At 40.6% G+C, this 19,345-nt stretch overlaps 1 protein-coding gene across 5 annotated transcripts in view; it reads right to left on the minus strand.

The window, feature by feature from the left end:
• ACACA (acetyl-CoA carboxylase alpha) overlaps nucleotides 1-19,345 on the minus strand; it is a 277,348-nt gene that overhangs the window by 107,198 nt on the left and 150,805 nt on the right. For all 5 annotated transcript variants that reach the window (XM_061142719.1, XM_061142724.1, XM_061142721.1 and 2 more), the window contains 4 exons: nucleotides 9,626-9,649; nucleotides 6,862-7,005; nucleotides 6,006-6,102; nucleotides 4,826-4,933 (listed from right to left, as the gene is read on the minus strand). In XM_061142719.1, the coding sequence (XP_060998702.1) occupies nucleotides 4,826-4,933; nucleotides 6,006-6,102; nucleotides 6,862-7,005; nucleotides 9,626-9,649 (373 nt within the window). The remainder of the gene's footprint in view (nucleotides 1-4,825; nucleotides 4,934-6,005; nucleotides 6,103-6,861; nucleotides 7,006-9,625; nucleotides 9,650-19,345) is intronic.

A 19,345-nucleotide genomic window follows, 5' to 3' on the forward strand; every position in this document is an offset into this window, starting at 1 on the left:
AAGCATTCTTTTTGGATATCTATATCTTGACTTAGTACCTTCAAACTTGCAAATAAATCAGTCTCAACCTGGCTCCTGGGAATGAGTCTTACAGAATAGGTTTTATATATTGATCTGGATGAAATGGGAAGAGAACTCTGTGAAGGAGAAAGGGTCATATGGGGTCATCTAAATTCTCTAAGGACTCATACATATCAAGGTAGACAGTAACACACTTTCTGCTTACAGAAATTGTACTGTTGGGCATGTATTTAAATGTGAAGAACAATACTGATACAGAAGCTAAATGAAATCAGGTAGAGGAAAAATAAGAAACTTCCACAAAACAGAAAACTTAAGTCCTAAACTGTTATTTAGATTATAGACATCACCTACCATTTGATACAGCATTTCTGGAATTCAACCTGTTAACAAATTCTAACCTTATCAATTCTAAAACATTTCCTCCTTATTTTATATGGAGGCATTTTTAAAGGATTCTGTTTAAAAGTTGTTGAAAACAAAGTTTAACAGGCATTTAAATTCAGTGATTATTCATATTTCTGCTTGGCATAGGCAAGCAGTATATTAGAAGTCAATAGGGACTTCCTTGGAGGTCAGTGGTTAAGACTCCACACTCCCAAAACAGGGGCACGGGTCTGATCCCTTGTTGGGGTCCTAAGATCCCACATGCCTCGTGTGTGTGTGTAAGATGCTCAGTTGTGTTTGCCTCTTTGCAACCCCAAGGACTACAGCCTGCCAGGTTCCTCTGTCCATAGCTTTTCTCCAGGCAAGAATACTGGAGTGGGTTGCCGTTCCCTTCTTCAGGGGATCTTTGCAACCCAGGGATTAAACTCGGGTCTCCTGCATTGCAGGCAGCTTCTTTAGTCTGTGCCACCAGGGAAACCCTACACGCCTCATAAAATAAATAAATAAAAATAAGATAAATAAAATAAAAAAATAAAAATATGGGCTGGGGTGGGAGGTGGGAGGGAGGCTCAAGAGGGAGGGGACATATGTGTACCTATGGCTGATCTATGTTGATGTATGGCAGAAACCAATACTGTAATTATCCTTCAATTAAAAATAAATAAAATGACAAACAAAAACGCCATGGTTAAAAAAAAAATTAAAAAAAAAAAAAGAAGTCAACGAGACTAGCAGTTTCAAAACAGATCCTTCTGTGAGTTTGGGGCCTTGGGCTCTAAGCCTTCCTGTATTCTGTCCTGCTCACTCATCTCAAAAGGCAGAGACAAAGAAACAGATGAATGAACTAAGTAAGACACGCTCTTAAAGGTCCCTAATAGAGAGGGGCTACCCGGCAACAAGCAGAAAAGCAATCCCACTTGTTGGAGAACCTGAAAACATACATGAATAACACCAATACAAAAACTATGCTGACTTTCACAACTCACATCCGGACTGTACTTTGCTCGTATACTTTGCTTAACTCTAACTGAGACATATATTCATAAACCGATTCTTAACTTTCTTGATACTATATATATTTTAAATCCAAACTGGCTTCCCCCTATAAATAAGCACATCCCTGGGCCATTTCCTCTTATTTTTCCATTTTTATTATGGCAATTTTTAGTAAGAAAACTAATCAACAGCATAAACAAAAGTAGAAAAAATTAATTTCCTAATAATAAATTCCTAGATCAAATATAAATAAATTTTGGTTTAACTACATTTAAAAATGATTGGTATGGGCATCATACTCACTAGTGTAAATAACCAAGCGTTGATACTACAATAAGAAAGAAAGGGAGGAAGGAAGGAAAAAAGGGAGAATGGGATGGAGGGAGAAGCGGAGGGAGAAGAGAAGAGGGAGGGTTAAAAAGGTGGGGTGGGGCAGTGGTGGTTCTGATTCTGTATGCCAAGGAATAGAAACATTTCTTCTGACACCAACAAAGAATTCCACTACAGCCAACTCCTTCAAAGATAAGCATCAATAGCTATGTTCCGGCAAGGGAAGAAAATAACTTTAATAATGCCATGATTTAAAATCAAAATTGTTATTGCTTTAAAAATTCCACAAGTGGCTAACAATAACAGCAGAGCAACAGGATTCTGATTACATTGTAATAATGCGGGGCTCACAGCGAGTCCACAGCTATTACCCGGCGATTAGGCGTCAGCACCTGGAGAAACTCCATTTACACTGACTGCTTCAATCTCCTCCACAAGTCATTTACAAATATATGATCCTAATTTCTATGAGAGAAAAAAAGACATGCTGGGACTAGAAGATTATTTGGACAATTTGGATCAACCTATTTGATAGTTTAATGTGTGCTTTAAAAAAAAAAACTTTTTCTAAACTGCTAGAAGCATGATCATGAAGTGAAAAACAAAACTAGTTATCACTTCAGCTTTTTTTTTTTTAACTGTTTTTGTTTCCTTTTCTTTTTATATTTTTTCAAAACAAGTAGGTGAAAATGTTTAATATTCCTGGATAAGCACGGTACGTGACGCATAGCTTCTCCAGGCTTGGACTGTCGACACAGTCTACCCTTCCCTACTGGACAGCCACAGGCAAAGACTCTGGGTTTCTCTGTGCCTCAGTTTACAAGGCCAGCCAAGGGAAAAAGAAAATTTCTTATCATCACTTAATGTTACAAATAAACATAGTGAAAATGGAGAAACTGCCTCTTTAAATCAATGTGTGCTGACATATAACCCTTTGATCTGAGTGTAATAAAAAGCCTAAGTGGAGGCTGAAACAATCAAATGTGGGGAATTAGTGCTCAAAGCCTGGGAAGAAGCTCACAGATCACTTCAACAAGCACTGACACCAGCAGCCAAGCACAATGCTAGGACTCTCCTGTCTCCTTGGTCACTGGTCTCAGGTTAATTTTATGCGATCACGCACCAGTCAAGGCCAAGACAGAAGGTAGATTTCTCTTCCAGAGAAAAATTCCCAGGCATGGCCCCCGACTTTGACTTCTCTGGAAGGACCTTTCCTCACCTCAGCCCCACATTCCAGTTCACGTGCTGTGAAGGCATCATGGGGAAAATGCTAGGACACACGTTAAGCACAAAATTACCATCTTTTCCTAGGTATTGACCATTAGCGTGATAGGATGTGAACACTATGGCACTGTTTACACTGTTGAATTTTTAAAAATCTATTGGACATCACTGGTGGTCCGGTGGTTAAGATGCCATGTTTCCAATGCAGTGGATGTGGGTTCAATCCCTGGTCAGGGAAGTAAGATCGCACATGCCACCAGGTGTGGCCAAAAAGGAAAAAATCTATTGAGTTCTTTATGACAAGCACTACGGGCTAGATGCTTTCCATTCAAAGAGCACACATTGGCCTTGTAATGAAGGGCTGCTGAGGAAGGATACATTGGCATCTATCATACAGCACAGACGATCATTTTGAACATCAGACTACAAGCATCTGAATGTATTATTTACTAAAGAACCTAGATCTGTGTCCCTTAGAGCTGGTACCAAAGCCTTAAATTCTAGTTTTTTTCTCCATCACCTACCAGCTGGTGATTAAACGGCCTTAAGCTCTCTGACCTTGAGCTTCTCCCCACATGTATATTTGGACTAATTCCTGATTAATCTAACCCCATGGGATTGTGGTAAGGTGCTAATAAGTTAAAAAATTTACACAGATGGTGTTTAGAAATTAAAAGTATTATTATTAATCAATTTATACTGACCAACTAGAAATCCAAGAGAAGAAAACACATCTTAGTTAAGGCTACACAGAGAAATCCTCATAAAAGAGGGAAAATTGGAGACAGCTCTTAAAACAAGCAGGATTTAGAAAGAAAGGGGTAGGGGGAGACAGGAAGGAGGGAAGGAAGAAGGAAAGAAAGAAGAAAACATTCCAGATAAGGGGCAGTTGAGGAGAGCAGGCGGACAAAGTAGATGAGACAAAGACCTGGGTCTTTTCAGGGAGCAGCAAAGGCTAGACTATGGGTCTTCATTAATAGGCTAATGTTAAACAGTAAGGCAAGGAGGTGTCCAGAAGGTTAGGGAGAATCAGTGTTGAGTGCAAGGGGGCACTGTGAACATTTACCTTTGTGCTAGTCAGCAGAATGGAGACTATCAGGACGGGACGTGTGAGGATCAGAGGGAAACCTGTCACAGTGTCTCAGGAGTGAGGGGAGGACGGGTCTAAACTAGAGAGATGGTAGTGGGAATTAAAAAACTGAAATGAAGGGGGCTGGAAGCAAAGGAAGGAAGGAATGGGCAGGGAGGGAGGGGTAGAATAAGGGAACTGCAAAGAAGAGAAAGAAGTCAATGATTTCTGAATGACTCGGGGCAAAGGGTTTGGTTACTTGAGGTTATTTTTGTTCCTGTTTAGTTTTTTGGTGGGCGATGAGGCAATCAGAAGATGTGAAGGAAAATGATGGGAATTCAGACCTCGATGTCAACACAAGATATCCAAGTGACATAAAATTGAAAGGAGGATGGAATTATCCTTGAAAATTAGCCTGATATTTTCAAGGCTGGGAGGGAAAGACATAGAGCGAGCATGGGGGGAGATTGGGCCTAGCTAGACATGTGTGGTTAAGTCATCAAAGGAAATTCAGCAGGTGAAGTTCAAGACTGGAGCTCTGGAAAAGATCCAGCAATATAACTTCTCTCCCTTAAAACATTTTGAATATTTAAGTTCTATACTTCTTGACATAAAAAAGATACATATTTCACACTATTAAATCACTTTGGAATTTTACCCCTAGAGGCAGAACTATGTCAAAGACACAGCCATTATCAGTGATCAGGCCTTATAAGTAGCAAGTGAGAAAAGGATGGATATGTCACACAGGCTGCAGGAAAGGGGCCATCACCAGCGTCTACCCACATGAAGACTTACGTTTTGCTGGGTAAACTCTCGGAACATAGCTGCTAGACTGTCATCCTCGATGTCGCAGTCTGTTTTGATAGCCACATTCAAAATGTGAATTGGTTCATCCCTGGGGACCTGTAACCCAAGAATACAACAAAACGCACTCAGGAGGCTAGCTAATATGGGGGCAGAGAAAAGTTACAGTACTTGGTAGGATACTAGGAAAAGAGACACGCCCCGCCCCCCAGAATATTTTTGGGTTGCCCACTTGTATGAATAAGCAAAATGAAACCACTGCCCGACACCCAAATGGAGATTAAAGACACCTAACTTTTAAACAATAAGGCAGCAAAGGCATTAATTAGAGGTAGCCCCAAATCTTAACTTGCTATGGACTTGAAGACCACTCTGTCTCAACTTTTTCGCCGATAAAATGGGAATGAAACCATTTGCAACATTTCTTCATGTAATATAAAGGAAAAGGAGGAAAAGAAGCCATCTGAACATATTCCCACGTAATATATTTCCTAACATTTGTCAAACAGGAGAAGCATCAAACCATTACGGGGAAATAACCTGGTAGGGAAAAACCAGGACCGAGTGTTTACTGAGAAATGGAAAGAAGGGTTCAATAAAAGAACAAAATTTTAGACAAAATGCCCATTTCCTTCTGCTATCTGAAGCCCACCGTTCATTGAAGATACAAAAGCACTGCTCTGCAAATATACAAGCCATCCATGACTAAGAGTTAAAGCAACCGAAGCTCAAGTCTTTGAAGCAATATTCAGAGACCCAGAGGCAGCTGTAGAGGATAGAGCTGAGCTCGTTCTACACTATGGATTCCATGCTTAATACAGTTATTTCTATTTTTAGGTTAGAATTTATGTTCTACCTGTTTCCAAAAATACTTAAATGAGGTATATACAATTAAATAATAATAATAATAAAGAGAGTACACAGGGGACTTTCCTGGTGGTTCAGTGGTTTAGAATCCATCTTGCAATGCAGGGAATGTGGGTTTGATCCCTGGTCGGGGAACTAAGATCCTATAGGCCTCAGAGCAACTAAGCCCACATGCCACAACTAAGACCCACTGCCGCCAAATAGATAAAAATTTAAATAAATAAATGTTTAAGAAAGAGAGAGTATACAGTACAAGTTCTGTATCTGAAAAGGCAAAGCATTCTCCCAAAGGGGACAACCGTACCTTGTCTTCGTCATACAGAGATGTGTGACCTGCCTCAGGGAATGTCGGGCTTTGGGGTGGGGAATCACAGAAGCAGCCCATCACTTCATCAAAGATCCTAAAAAATACCAAATACCAAAGAAACACCCACCATGAAAAGGGGCAGAAACCTGAAGTGGCAGGAAGATGAACGCTGCCACGGCCAGCTCTGTCTAAAAGAACCATCTGTCCTACCCCGTGCTAAGCAGTCAACTGAACAGAATCACCAGTGGCTAGACAGGACATGTAGAATTTCTACCACGTGGCAGAAATTAGGAGGATGGATGGTTTCAACTTTAATAAACCATATATATTTTCTATTTTTAAAAAAGAACAATCTCAAGCTTTTCTGTTGTGTTTTTTTTTGTTTGTTTGTTTTTCATATGTAAGCTACGAGCATTGCTATCATCATCGGTCTTAAAGTAACAGAAAGAGCCTGGGACTAGAGCAGTGACAGACCAATGTAATTACCCCTCCCCCTAGGGTAATGCATCAGTATACATCAAGAGATAGATGCTGAATGCATTTAATCAAAAGATGTATCGTCTCTGGTGGGGCTCACTCTAGTGTTGTGTTTAATTTCTCCTGACATTTCACTCATCACAGAGCAGACAGCTTCTTCTACTAGCTATTGAGGAAAAGATGGTTTTTGTTTGTTCCTTTTTTTCTGACCAGACCCATATAACAAGTACAGGCTTGTAGGGTCTGCACGGGAGGGTGGAAAGGAAGGACAGATACCTCTCCCGGGGCATGTAACAGCAAGGGCTACATCTTCTTAGCTGGCTCGTGGCTAATCCAGGAGCCTCTATTCACTCCGCAGAAATCTGAGATGGCTTACCTGACAAAATCTTCAAAGGTCCGAAAAGAGACCATCCCGCCCATCCGCTGACATGGCGGAGTGAACGCGTTGTCCAGCAGCACGTCGCTGACACTGGCTACGTGAGTCATGCCGTAGTGGTTGAGGTTGGAGGAGAAGGACATTCTAAATGGTAATTGAATCGAGTGCATTAGACAAGGAGGGTAGGAGCAAGGACTGGGAGAGCCACAACAGAGAAAAGGAGCTGGGAGAGAGGTGAGACAGGGTCAGGTGGCAGAGAGCAGGTTTGGTTTTTGACCCACTATGGAGAAGCCCATGTTACTAGACTCACATTAACCCTTGCCTTGGGATTTTCCCTCCACACAAACAATATTTTTACCACCCCGTAAATTTCTCCACGTAAAAACCTAAGGACTAATATGGCGGTTTTCACATACTGACATCATGACATTGTCTAGTGAATGAAGAGCACATAGGGGTGAAAAACCATCCTGCATCTCCCCTTCCCTAAAACATCCTCTCTTTTAAAAGGAAGTAAACCAGCCAAGTGAGTGGTAGCTAGGCAACACTGGAGGTATTTTTCTCTAGGAACTGTAATAGATTAAGGATTCACAGATAGATATCCACATGTACAACAACAACTCTAAGTCACCTGGAATGGTTTAGTGAATCATTATTAAAAAAAAAAAACAAAAACAGAAAACCATGTTTCATCAGAGAGAAGCAAGTCGCAGTCTATAAAAGGAACTTTACTGAGGTCTCTACCTTTTCCTTTACTAGGCTAATGGGAAGAGTAGTCATAAGGATCATAGCTCCTCCCTTTTTGAAATAGAAACAGTTTTGCTGAATTTCCTTTTTTATATTTAAACATTTCTATACCAAAGTAAACATACTGTCAGTAAAAGCCCTTAATTCATCCCAGCAGAGTACACAAGGGCAGAGCATGTGTCTCAAAGTATGTGTAAGCAGGACAACAGGTGTCAATGGAGATGCTCAAAGGGAGTGGATTTGTTCAATCTAAAAATATAACGAGTCTGGATATTCCTTGATGTGCCTCAGCAGTCTGTACTGACAGATACTGCTGTACACTGTAGTGATGTCCAGCCAATTAGGACAGCCTCTCCGGAGGGACCACGCTAAAGGATGCCTCCAGGACTTGCCCGACACATGTTACCGGCATACTGAGCTGAAGCAAGTTCCGGGCATGGCAGTGGCACCCGAACTTTGGGGAGCTGCTCAAAAATCTCCTCCAAGTGCACCACCTGCAGTATTGCAGGGCGCAAGACAGCCAGCAAGGTGGACTCGTGATCTGGGTACATATTGTACTCTGTTACAAATATAAACGGCAATGGAACTTTTTATAAATATTTTTATAAATGGGACTGTTGCTCACACAGACTATAGAGACTGACACTCCAGGTTTTTAATCCCTTGGCAGATGACCATGAAAAAGTACTTCATCTTCTGACAGTACCAGGGACTAGAAGGTAGAGTGGGAGAGGAAACCATTGATACCATGAATGAGACAGACAGACGAAGCACATGGCAAGCAAGTCTTATACATGGTGCTCACTAGAAACAGGATTCAGAGCTGGATGAACTCAGAAAGGCTATCATCCTCTTTTCTAGGATCACCAAATGTATTTAGTAAAGGAGCAAGTTTGTGAGGCATTGTATCTTTTCTACCTGCCTGGTGTTAGACAGGAAAGAGAGTCCAGATAATCCTTAAATGGAACTCCTGAAGTTGCTAACAGGTTGTGTTTGCGGCAAGCATGGGGTTAAGCATCTTTATCGCTCAACCGAAACCCCATGGCATTTCCGGTTTCCCCTGGTACTATGCTCTTCGGCCAGGACAGCTAAAGGCAGGCAGGAACGAAGCAAGCCTACCCTCCAAGAGCAGACAGAGGACCAAACAGAAGCACTCCCTTTCCTCTCCCCATCCAAACTGGAGGCTATAAAAGCTATAACCAGTTGTGATGACTTAATATTTAAAGGGAGAGGCACAAAATAAACACAAGTCTATACATCTTTCGGTGTACAGCTGGTCATCTACAAAGAGCTCAGCACCAGCTTTAGCACTCGGGGGATTCCAATCAGAATTTCTATCCTCTCAAACTTGCATTGTGTTGCCTTGCTGGGTTCAGGAGCAGAAGGAACTCAACATATTAAAAGTACCACTCTGTGTTATATCAGTCTGAAAACATCTTCACAGGGATACACACATCAAAACTTTAGATACACTCTTCCAGTGTTAATCTCATTACAGGTCTGACATAAAACTTGACTTGCATGACAACGTTAATACTTTAGAAAAACAGCTAACAAACTGATAAAACATGAGATCAGCTATTTCTGCCTGTGCATTCCTCAAAAAGGAGATACAAATTAGAGAAACTAAAAAACTGAAAAACTGAGGAACAGTTTGCCAGGATAGGAGTGACCATAAGGGTTTCTCCTCTGAAAGCCCCAAACTAGACGGAGAGCTTAGCAGAAGATGTTTACAGCAAAGCTGAACATCAGACAGGTGATTCATTCCCCTATCGTCCACAGCTAGACAGGAGCTGTTCCATACTTTTTGAGTGTTGCTTTTTGAATGGCTGGAGAAAAGCTGACGACATGTTTTCCAAACAGAAAGTATAGTTTAGTATGTCCAAAGGGGAGTGCAGGACCTCCCAGCAGAAAGATAACATATTAGCTTGTCAAGTGAAGTGTTATTTTTTTCTCCTGGTTTCACTAAGTTACAAAAAAAGATGCTTTTAATTGGAAAAAACTAAATATACGGTACCTGTTTAGCGTGGGGATGTTCCCTCTGTAATTAAACAACCACAGTTAGTTACCAATAGGTTAGGGAAAGCCACAATAAAAGAACTGTCAGAGCAGATACAGACCAGTCCTGAGGAGTCCCAATTTGGTGGCTCTGGCCTTCAGCAGACATAATTAAGTGCTCATTACGCTTCCACCTGCTGGGTGCCTCCAAAGAGGCTGACCTACCTTACCATAGCAGCTGTTGATGGAAAGGGTCAAAGTGTATTTACTATTTTTTTTCTATAGCTCTATTACCAAAAAATAATGCAGAATAAAGATAAAAGACAGGCTCATGAAAATTAATTGAAGCTGTATGATATGGTATATTATCTTAAGCTTCAACATGAGGTATAATTCTTGACAAGATTCTGAGAGCATCTTACTTGTTCCTGTTTTACTAAAAATGCCATAAGGAGGTTCAGAGAAGCTGACGCCACAGCCCTCCCTACGTTAACTGATCTTCTAGGAATGTGTGAGGAACCTAAAAACTCTCCTCTAGAGAAAAGACACCAGGAATCTGGGTTCCCAAGTACCTTTTCTAGTTCTCTTTCACCCCACTCCTGTAGAGCGGTGGGGGTGGGGGTGGTATAGGAAAGACAGGTATTCTGTGCTAATGGAGCCTAAAGCTAAAATTATGCAGGAAGGTGATGACTAACGATTCCCTGATTAGACTAGTATAAACTGTTAAAAATGAATTAACATTTTTTTAAATGAAATGAATTTAGGGCAATCATGACATTTAAACATTTAAAATCTCTGGGCCTTCCATGAAAACAAGCTTACCTAAATTTGGCAAGCCCTAGAATTTCCTGATAGAGAATGCTTCTGAAGCATGAGAGGAACATTAGGATAAGAATGGAAACTGTGAAGCAAGTCTCTTGCATTCTCTTTGGTCTTTACCACCAATGCTTTTCTCCCCCTTTAATTTGACATCAGTCATTTCCTCAACTGAAACAAACAAACCAAAACAACCCAAATAAAAGCCCTTATTTTCAATGGTAAAAGGGAAAAGTTACACTCACCACCCACAATTTAGGAGTCCCTGTAAGGGGGTTGATTGGTTGATATCTTAACCTTCTAATGCTCTTTTATCAGCATTTAATCATTGTTGGGGTTTTCTGGCACACAGAGGACTTAATGGGCAGAACAGAGTGGGTGGTACTGATGATATGTGGGAAGGAGGAGAGAGGGAGGAAAATGATGCACTCTCCACGGCAGTGAAAGGAGCAGAATAGACTGAGCTGGCCATATAAATAAAGAGCGGTGACATATCACGGCACACAAACTGTATACCTCGCGTGATTTGTGAGTAGTGATGCTCTCTGCATCAAACCTGTATCACAGAGCAGACTCCTAAGGCAGCAAGAGCAACCTCTGACTGCAAAACCCTGCACCTTTGCTCTTTGGATTCTTTCAGTTTTTCTTTGGGGGAACGGGTTTCATTTTACAAGAGGTCCTTCGATATCATGCACCTGGTCCTCATCAGCAAACAAGCACCCGTGGGTTCTAGAGCAGAAGCAGAAAACTAATAGTAAATGCTAATAAGAATATAGGAAAGTCTTCCTTTTAAGATATAAAGGATTCTTAAGAAAAAGGCCACCTGCACAGGCTCTAAACGATAAACTTCAGTTCAGAGAGAAGGACCCTACAAACAAAGCATCTCAGGCTCCTTCGCTATCCAGAGTTCAGGGATTCAGAAACCAGGGTAATCTCTCTCAACTGTTAACCAATTTCTTACACTAATAAAACGGTCTCACTGCTTCTGTGGCTCCACTCGAATCCCTTAGGGAGTCCTTCCCAGGATGAGGGCCAAGTTTCCAGCAGAAAAGGGCCTGAATTGAAAAGAACTCCACCAACAAAAAGACAGCCCTTCTCTATCAGCAATCCGCTAGCTCGCACAGGGAGCCCCCTGCTGCTTTGTTATAGAATTGGGCACCATCTACGCAGTATGGGGTAAGAACAAAACTCCAACATCTCCAGTCTTTAAAGGACCGGCCTCAAATCGATCATGTAGGAGGTAAGTTTAGAATCAGTTTATCCCCTTCGGTAGAATAAGAAGCTGTGGGGCTGTTGGGGAGATAAGCAGGGAAGGTTAAACTCTCTACTACAAAGTAAATACTTAGCCGTGTCCATAACAATCATTTATATATTTTGTTACTCTATAAAGGGGCTATTTGATCAATTTAAGAAAATGACCGATGGGGCACGCTGCACACTATTGTGATATACCAGAAAGCTCGATCGGTGGTCTGCACAGAAATCAACAACCAACACAGAGATCGTGTATGAGTCAAATATTCCATTTATATAGCTGAAAATAAAATAAAATCTGCCCCATTTCACTGCATACTCATCATGCAAAAATAAACAAATTGCTCAATCTCTGACAGGGCAATCAATTGCATCCTCAAATACGAAAAAAAAAAAAAAGAGTATAAATTCATTTGTAAGGTATTTGCTGTTTAGGTCTTCAGAGAACTTAAGACAATGAATCTTCATTCACCATGTTTTGAAAAATATTAGAATCATTTTCCTTCCAGGAGATTACCTCCATTTTACAGATGTGGTAACTGAGAAATCAAAGGGGATGTTTTCCAAGGACACTGCTAAATAAAGTGTCATAAACCAGAAACCAGACCTGGCATTTTCTCACCTCAGCTCCGGAGGCTAGCATTCCACATCGATATAGACTAAATTTTAAGAAGGACAAGACAGATCCTTTGACTGCTGAGGTCCCCAGCATTAAGTCACCTCTGATTTTATTGATCTGCTTGCCTAGGGTGGCTGGAGAGCCTGCTTCAATATGAATGCAAAGTCAGAGTTGCTGCTGGCTGGCTGAATCCTCTTTATTTAAGGAACACTGATTCTCTGGCAGTCACAAGTTCTCAGAGCCTTTTACCATCCCTTCCAGCTGAATTTCATTTTGCTGAATTCGAGCTGGCCCTACATAAATCTTTTATCATATAAAAATGTTTCCGATTCTTCTGCCTTCTAACTTGTAGGGGAAAAAAAAGGAGACCCTATAGGAAAATGATGGGGATGCATGCAAACAAGCAGTGTTATATCAAGCTGTGACTCAGAGCCAGGATAAGGAAAATCTTTTGAAATCAGGCAGCAAAGCAGAATCGGAAGAGGTCGGCTGACCTACTAGTGGTTGCTAACAGCAGTACCATAGGAGAAAGAGCAATTTGACTGGCTGTGACCAGTGGTGGTCTCCTTGCGTGACTATGTTTCTGCAGAAGAGTCCGAATCAGGAGCTGTAAAACACATCTGAACCATGTATTTCTGCTGGCGTCTCCCTGACCACCTCCTTGCTGCTCAGATGCCCCAATCCCATGGCAGAGCTTTCGTTTACAGTAAAATGATCATTGCTTCATTCATCTGCAACCTCCTTCCAAGCCCTTCTTTGCTCTGCTGGAAGGTTCTGCTCTTTCTGAAACGAGTGTGCCAAAAGAGCTACAATACATTACTATCGCCTGCTGTATAATTAGCTACAAATCCACAGCACGAAACTACAGGATTTACAGGTGCCCAGGAGTCCGCTTTTCTCTCCCCCTGAAATCAGCTAGCCCTCCTTGAGAAGAAGGGACCTTGGACTACCTTAATGATATATTGAGAGTTTTAAACCCGACTCTCCAATCTTACGAGTCTAGAGTGCCAAAATAACACAGCAGAGACCAGAAACTGAGCCACGGATACCAGAAAGCATGATGGTAAGCACTTAAACCTGCTGAGAATCTTTCCTTCTGCCAGATGCTTGCATCTTATCAGCAGACACCCTTGAATGAAGGAAGCAAGAGCTGTAGGGGTTTTATTTATCTATAGCTCATTCTGGCCTGCCAACTACCACCAAGCACTCCCACTGCTAAAAAATGCTACAAATTGGATGACTTCTGAGTATCTCAGTACAAGCCAAAGAAGGGTTCTAATCTCTGGGTGTCAAAGATTACCAGGATTCTCAAGAATGGCAATGGGTCACTGATGAGTCCCATGGTAGGGGCTTTTGACTTCTAAACTTCCTCACAACCTCCTTCATGAAAAGAAGGTCCAGAGGCCACCCGCCTACAGTGAAACTGAAGGCGTCAAGAGCCTAAACCAGTCGTGACCAAAAAGTGCTATCAGGGGAGAACACAGACAATCTCTTCTGGATGTGAGACAAGAGAAGTGGAAAGTGTTTGAAAACATTCTATCATAGGGGGCCAAGTTCACAAGGAGCAAATAGCAGAAGTGCAGTGCAATTCAAGTTAACTTAAAACATTGATTTCCATCTAAGAAATCAGTCTTCACCCATTATATATGTACAGAAATACACAACAAATTGTACTTCCATCTTCTGATTCAACTGTGATGCTTCTTATCTGAATCACAGATGAAAAGTTTTAAAAAACAAACTGTGTTCACTAATAGGTATTACTTATGAAAATCATTTGGAGTTTTAAATTTCATACTCCCAGACTGTCATAATATGCACAGCCATATGCATAGCTACAGAGTTTATGGGATAATATGCTTTACATATGTTTGCATAAGTATAGTTATATTTTAGAAGATGAAATACACAGGCTGCCTAAAGAACCTATTTGTTTGCAGATTATTATGAGTTGCTTAATACGTCCAAAGCTAAATAAAATTGTGAATGTCAAACGATTTGATGAGTCATCAAAAATACATTTAGGATGAGGCTTTAGTGTAACAAGCTTTTCTATCACCAGCACAAGAGAATGATAAAACTAGGGATTCAGAATAAGAAAAAATACACACACACACACCTGTGAATCTAAACTCTGGGCCTCCCTGGAAAAAGACAGAGAAAAGGGAATACTACATGATAGCAGTTTGAGTTCTAGGATTAATCCATGCAGAATACTGGTTGAACTCAATGAAGAGCTGGTCTGATGGAATCTTGGACGAAAAAGAATTAAGTCCTAAAAGTCTGCATGGTAATAAAATGTTCTGTCAGTGTGGACCAGCTATCATGACTACGCCTGCACCAAGAAAATGACTAAAAGAAACCCACTCATTTCTCTCTGAAGGACTATTGCTAACTGGCTACATATTACCTTTAAAAAAAAAAAAGAGAGAGAGAGATACAAAAATCACCTCCCCTCAAAAAAAAATTCACATACAATAGGACATAGTCCTTACTTGCTAAGAAGATAAAGAGAGTAGAAAATACACACATTTCTCATATATTTAGGTGTTCCATATACACTGGTTTCCTACTATGCTTAAAGTCAGGAATTTAAGAAGGGAATTTAACAAGAATAGGTTATATCTGGGCCAGGAGTTTCCCTCGGTAAAGGTCTAATATCTGGATACTCTGGTGAGTAAGACCTGACAATGCTAAATAAGTTCCAACTACAGTCCCCCCCCGCCCCCCAAAAAATTGGAACTCTTGCATGGAAGATCAAGAAGAAGATAATATACCTTAGCTGAAGCCTACCTAGCAAGAAGGATGATAAGAAAGGTCACAGATATAAGAAATGATATTTCTTTTAAATGACTTTTTAGTCATCTGATGCCTTTCCTAATACTCAGAGGTGTATCAGAAAAAAAAAAAAACAAACACAGTCAAATTATACTGAAACACAGAGTAATTAAACATCAAACAAGTTTCACTCCAGATATAAGCCAGAGAGTTAATGCTGTGCCACACTGTACCTAAAGTCAATAATATACTATATACTTAAAAATTTAAGAAGGTAGATCTCATGTTAAATGTTCTTTCCACAATAAATTTTTTAAAAAATTTAAGTATTAAAAAACGTCAAGCAATACAAAGTACCTCAATAAATTTAAGCAAAAAGGCACCAAACATGTCCGCTACATGCTAATTGCCCAAGTGTGCTAAAACAAAAAAGAAAAAAAAGAGGGAGTGTGTCTTCTCTCTTCTCAGAGCCCGCTCCACTTATCTGCCAGGGCGGCTACTTGTGTTTTGTCTACTTCTCTAAAAAATCAAAACATGTACAAACTGGACATAGTCTTCAATCCAAGTGGCCTCTAGGGCATTTTCCTGAAAAAATACCCTGCTGTTGTCAGTCTGCAGACAGAGAGCCATGTTTCATCCCAACCCACCGGGGCGAAATCACTAGTCAAAAACAAACTACAGGAACGGGATTCCACAAGATGCCCCCGTACACAACAAGAGACTGTAGTCTTGCTTTGAAAATACAGCATAGAAAGATACTCCCGAGGACTTGCTGGATAGGTTTTGCTCTATTTCAAAGGAATGACTGGCTAGGAATGGGAAGACCAAGGATCAGGAAAGAAAATGCAAAGAACTGGTTTAAGAATGTATGTATTTTTTTCCCCAAGAATTTTTGGTTTGTTACCTCCCAAACATAATACTCAGAAAGTATAAAATCCTATTTAGCATTAGATATGTAAAATGTGTATATTCATATGCCTGTTCTCTGTTCTCAATGAATAATTTTTAAAGCATGTATAAAATACTGTAGTACATCTACAGTGTCATAAGTGAATGGTTCCTGTAACCATTTACATAATAAGAAACATAAAAGTTTGTAAAAAAAAAATTCTTCTGGGGCACTAGCACTAACATAAAACAAAGAGCACCCAGTGTGATTGTCCTAATTAATTCTTGATCAGTTGAGTTGACTATGTGGTTAGGAAGCGCCGGAAATATGGCTAGTCTGTACTGAGACGTGTTGGAAGCAGAGAATACACTCTAAATTCCAAAGAGTTAGTAAGAAGAATGGAAAATATCTGGTTAATAACTTTCTATTACATATTAAAATGAAACTTTGGATACAATGGATTAAATAAAATGTTAAAGTAACTTTATCTGAGCATTTCCTGGCAGTCCAGTAGTTAGAACTCTGCTCTCTCACTGCTGAGGGCCCAGGTTCAATCTCTGGTCAGGGAACTAAGATCCCACAAGCCATGCAGTGTGGTGCAGCAAAAAAAAAAAAAAGTAATTATTTTATCTGTTTCTTTTTAGATATGCCCAATAGAAAATTTCAAATTATATATATGGCTTGCAATATATGTCCAATATATTTCTATTGGACAGTGCCGGTCTAGTGGTGAAAGTGAAAGTCAAAGTTGCTCAGTCGTGTCCGACTCTTTGTAACCCCATGTACTATACGGTCCATGGAATTCTCCAGGCCAGAATACTGGAGTGGGTAGCCATTCCCTTCTCCAGGGGATCTTCCAAACCCAGGGATAGAACCCAAGTCTCCCGAATTGCAGGCTGATTCTTTATCAGCTGAGTCACCAAGGAAAGTCTAGTAGTACTGATTCTCAACTGCAGATGTTCAACAGAATTATCAGAGAAGCTTTTTCAAAAAGCGATCCCCTGGACTGTGGTTCGAAATGAATCAGAATCTTGAGAGCCAGGAAACCAGTAGGTTTATTTTTTAAAATACTTAGCTGCTGATTCTGAGAATCACTAATCTAGAGGTTAGTGGACATAATCGTGTCCTTGAATTTTACTGAACTGAGAGTGGAATGAACACTGGTAGACAGTCTCTTGTAATTGACTTCTGTAGAATTAGAAATAATAATGCTTATTGCCTGCTGTTGATAACAAGAATAGAAAATAACAAAAGTCCTGAGGTTAGGGAAAAAAAGTTGGAACTTGGCTCAAAAATAGCTAAAATTGAGATACTCTAGATTTCTTTCATAAGGGTGGTAGGTCTATGAAATAATAAAGAACTTGGCCTTTGTCCCCAGTTCCTGGGGGACAGACTCTAAATCCTTGGAATTTCTCAAGTAATAGAAGTGCCTTCATTATTCATGAGTTCCGTGGATCACACCTAGTTTATGTGAAGAGATGAGATAACTCAGGACAGGGTCTGCTCACTAGAAAAACCAACCATATGACTAGAGGGTCACCTGGACCTCTGGGGAGTGGACAGGAGCTGAAGAGTGAGTTTAATCAAGTGACCAATGATTCAATCAATGGTGCCATCGTAATGAAATCCTGATAGAAACGCTGGACCCGGAAGTTCAATGGAACTTCTTGGTTGGTGAACAAATTGATATGCTGGGAGGACTACGTAACCAGATTATACAGGGAAAGAAGGGGAAAACTCTGTGTTTAGGACCCACTCAGACCTCACTCTATGTATCTCTTCATTGAATTGATCTGGATCTGTATCTTTTATAATAAAACTGTGATTATATGTACAGTACTTTGCTGAGTTCTATAAGTTGTTCTAGTGAATTACTGAACTCGAAGGAGTCATGGGTACTCCCAAAATAATAGCCAGTTGGTCAGAACTCTGGGCAGCCGGGGAAACCTACTTGTGGCCACATTCTGAAGTAGGGGCAATTTTGTGAAGACCTGAACCCTTAACGTGTGGTATTTAACACCAGGTGGTAAATGTCAGAACTGAATTACAGTATACCAACTGATGTCAGGATAAAGTCATAACTGCAAATTGTTAACAGAAACATTTGTAAGAAAAGGAAAGATCTTACAAAACTAAATTCAAGCAAATTCGCAATAACTGAATAAACTATGTTCTAAAAATTGAATACAGTATTCTGTAATTAAAAGCTGATAATTCATTTTATGGGCTTCCCTGGTGGCTCAGTAGTAAAGAATCCCACCTGGCAATGCAGGAGACACAGGTTCAATCCCTAGGTTGGGAATATGCCCTGGAGAAGGAAATGGCCACCCACTCCAGTATTCATGTCTGGGAAATCCCATAGAGAGAGGGGCCTGGTGGGCTACAGTCCATGGGGTCACAAAAGGGTCGGACACTACTTAGCCACTAAACAACAATAAATTTCATATTACTAAACTAACAAAAGGACTTTAGATCTAAAACAGCATTAAAGCAATCTGGGCATTTTCTCTGGTTTTCACAAAGATTATTTTATCTTTCCTTCTATTTTTTAAGTGTTTATTGAAGCAGTTACAATATGGCTTCTGTTGTTTAAGTTTATAATTCTGTATACACACAACCAAGGAAGACTTTAGAAAGACAGCAAGACTACAGCGAGATACTGTTCAGGTCTCCAGAAGAATGAGTACCCCTTGGATGTTGGGAGGGACAGGTATACACATCCTGAAACCATATCAAGAATAATCATATCAGAGTCACACCCCTGAGAAGGAAAGGTGAATAAGATTTCTTAACAGTTCAGAGGCATTCCTCTCAATTTTCCAACCGACTTTCCCTCACCAAACTGGACACAGATCCTCAAATAAAGAAAGTAGGACAGGGACAGCAATTCCGAAAGACAAGGGGAGCAATGAGGAGGGAAGAAGATGAGAAGCAGTGCTGCAGCCCGACTACAGATCACTGCCCAAAGCAGGAAGAAAAAGCCAAAGTCCTGAGAATTACAGAGGGTGGGAAGTATAGCGTGTAGTGCTCTACAATTATTCAAGGGATGCAGGAGAAGAAAGAAGCCCGAGCGCTGAGCCCATGTGTGCCATGAGTACCTTGCCAGCTCGCTGAAGGACAGCCATTCGTTTCTGGAAAATGAGATTCTGAAATCCATGGAGGCGAAAATGTACCGAGAGATGCTTGCTAAATCAAGGATATATGCTTTTCTCTGCCAGCCATAAGGTATTTTCGAGGGAGAGGAGTGAAAGGACCTCCTGAGACAAAGAAGACAAGTACTTTTTTCTGAAGACGCTGCTGCTCGGCTGCTGACCTCTGCTGGATCAACACTGGCATTCAGTGGCCGCAAGTCTCCGCGCACACCTCTTTGTCTCTAGAAGAGT

This window comes from Dama dama, chromosome 5, assembly GCF_033118175.1.
Source record: "Dama dama isolate Ldn47 chromosome 5, ASM3311817v1, whole genome shotgun sequence".
In the NCBI taxonomy this organism is placed as follows: domain Eukaryota; kingdom Metazoa; phylum Chordata; class Mammalia; order Artiodactyla; family Cervidae; genus Dama; species Dama dama.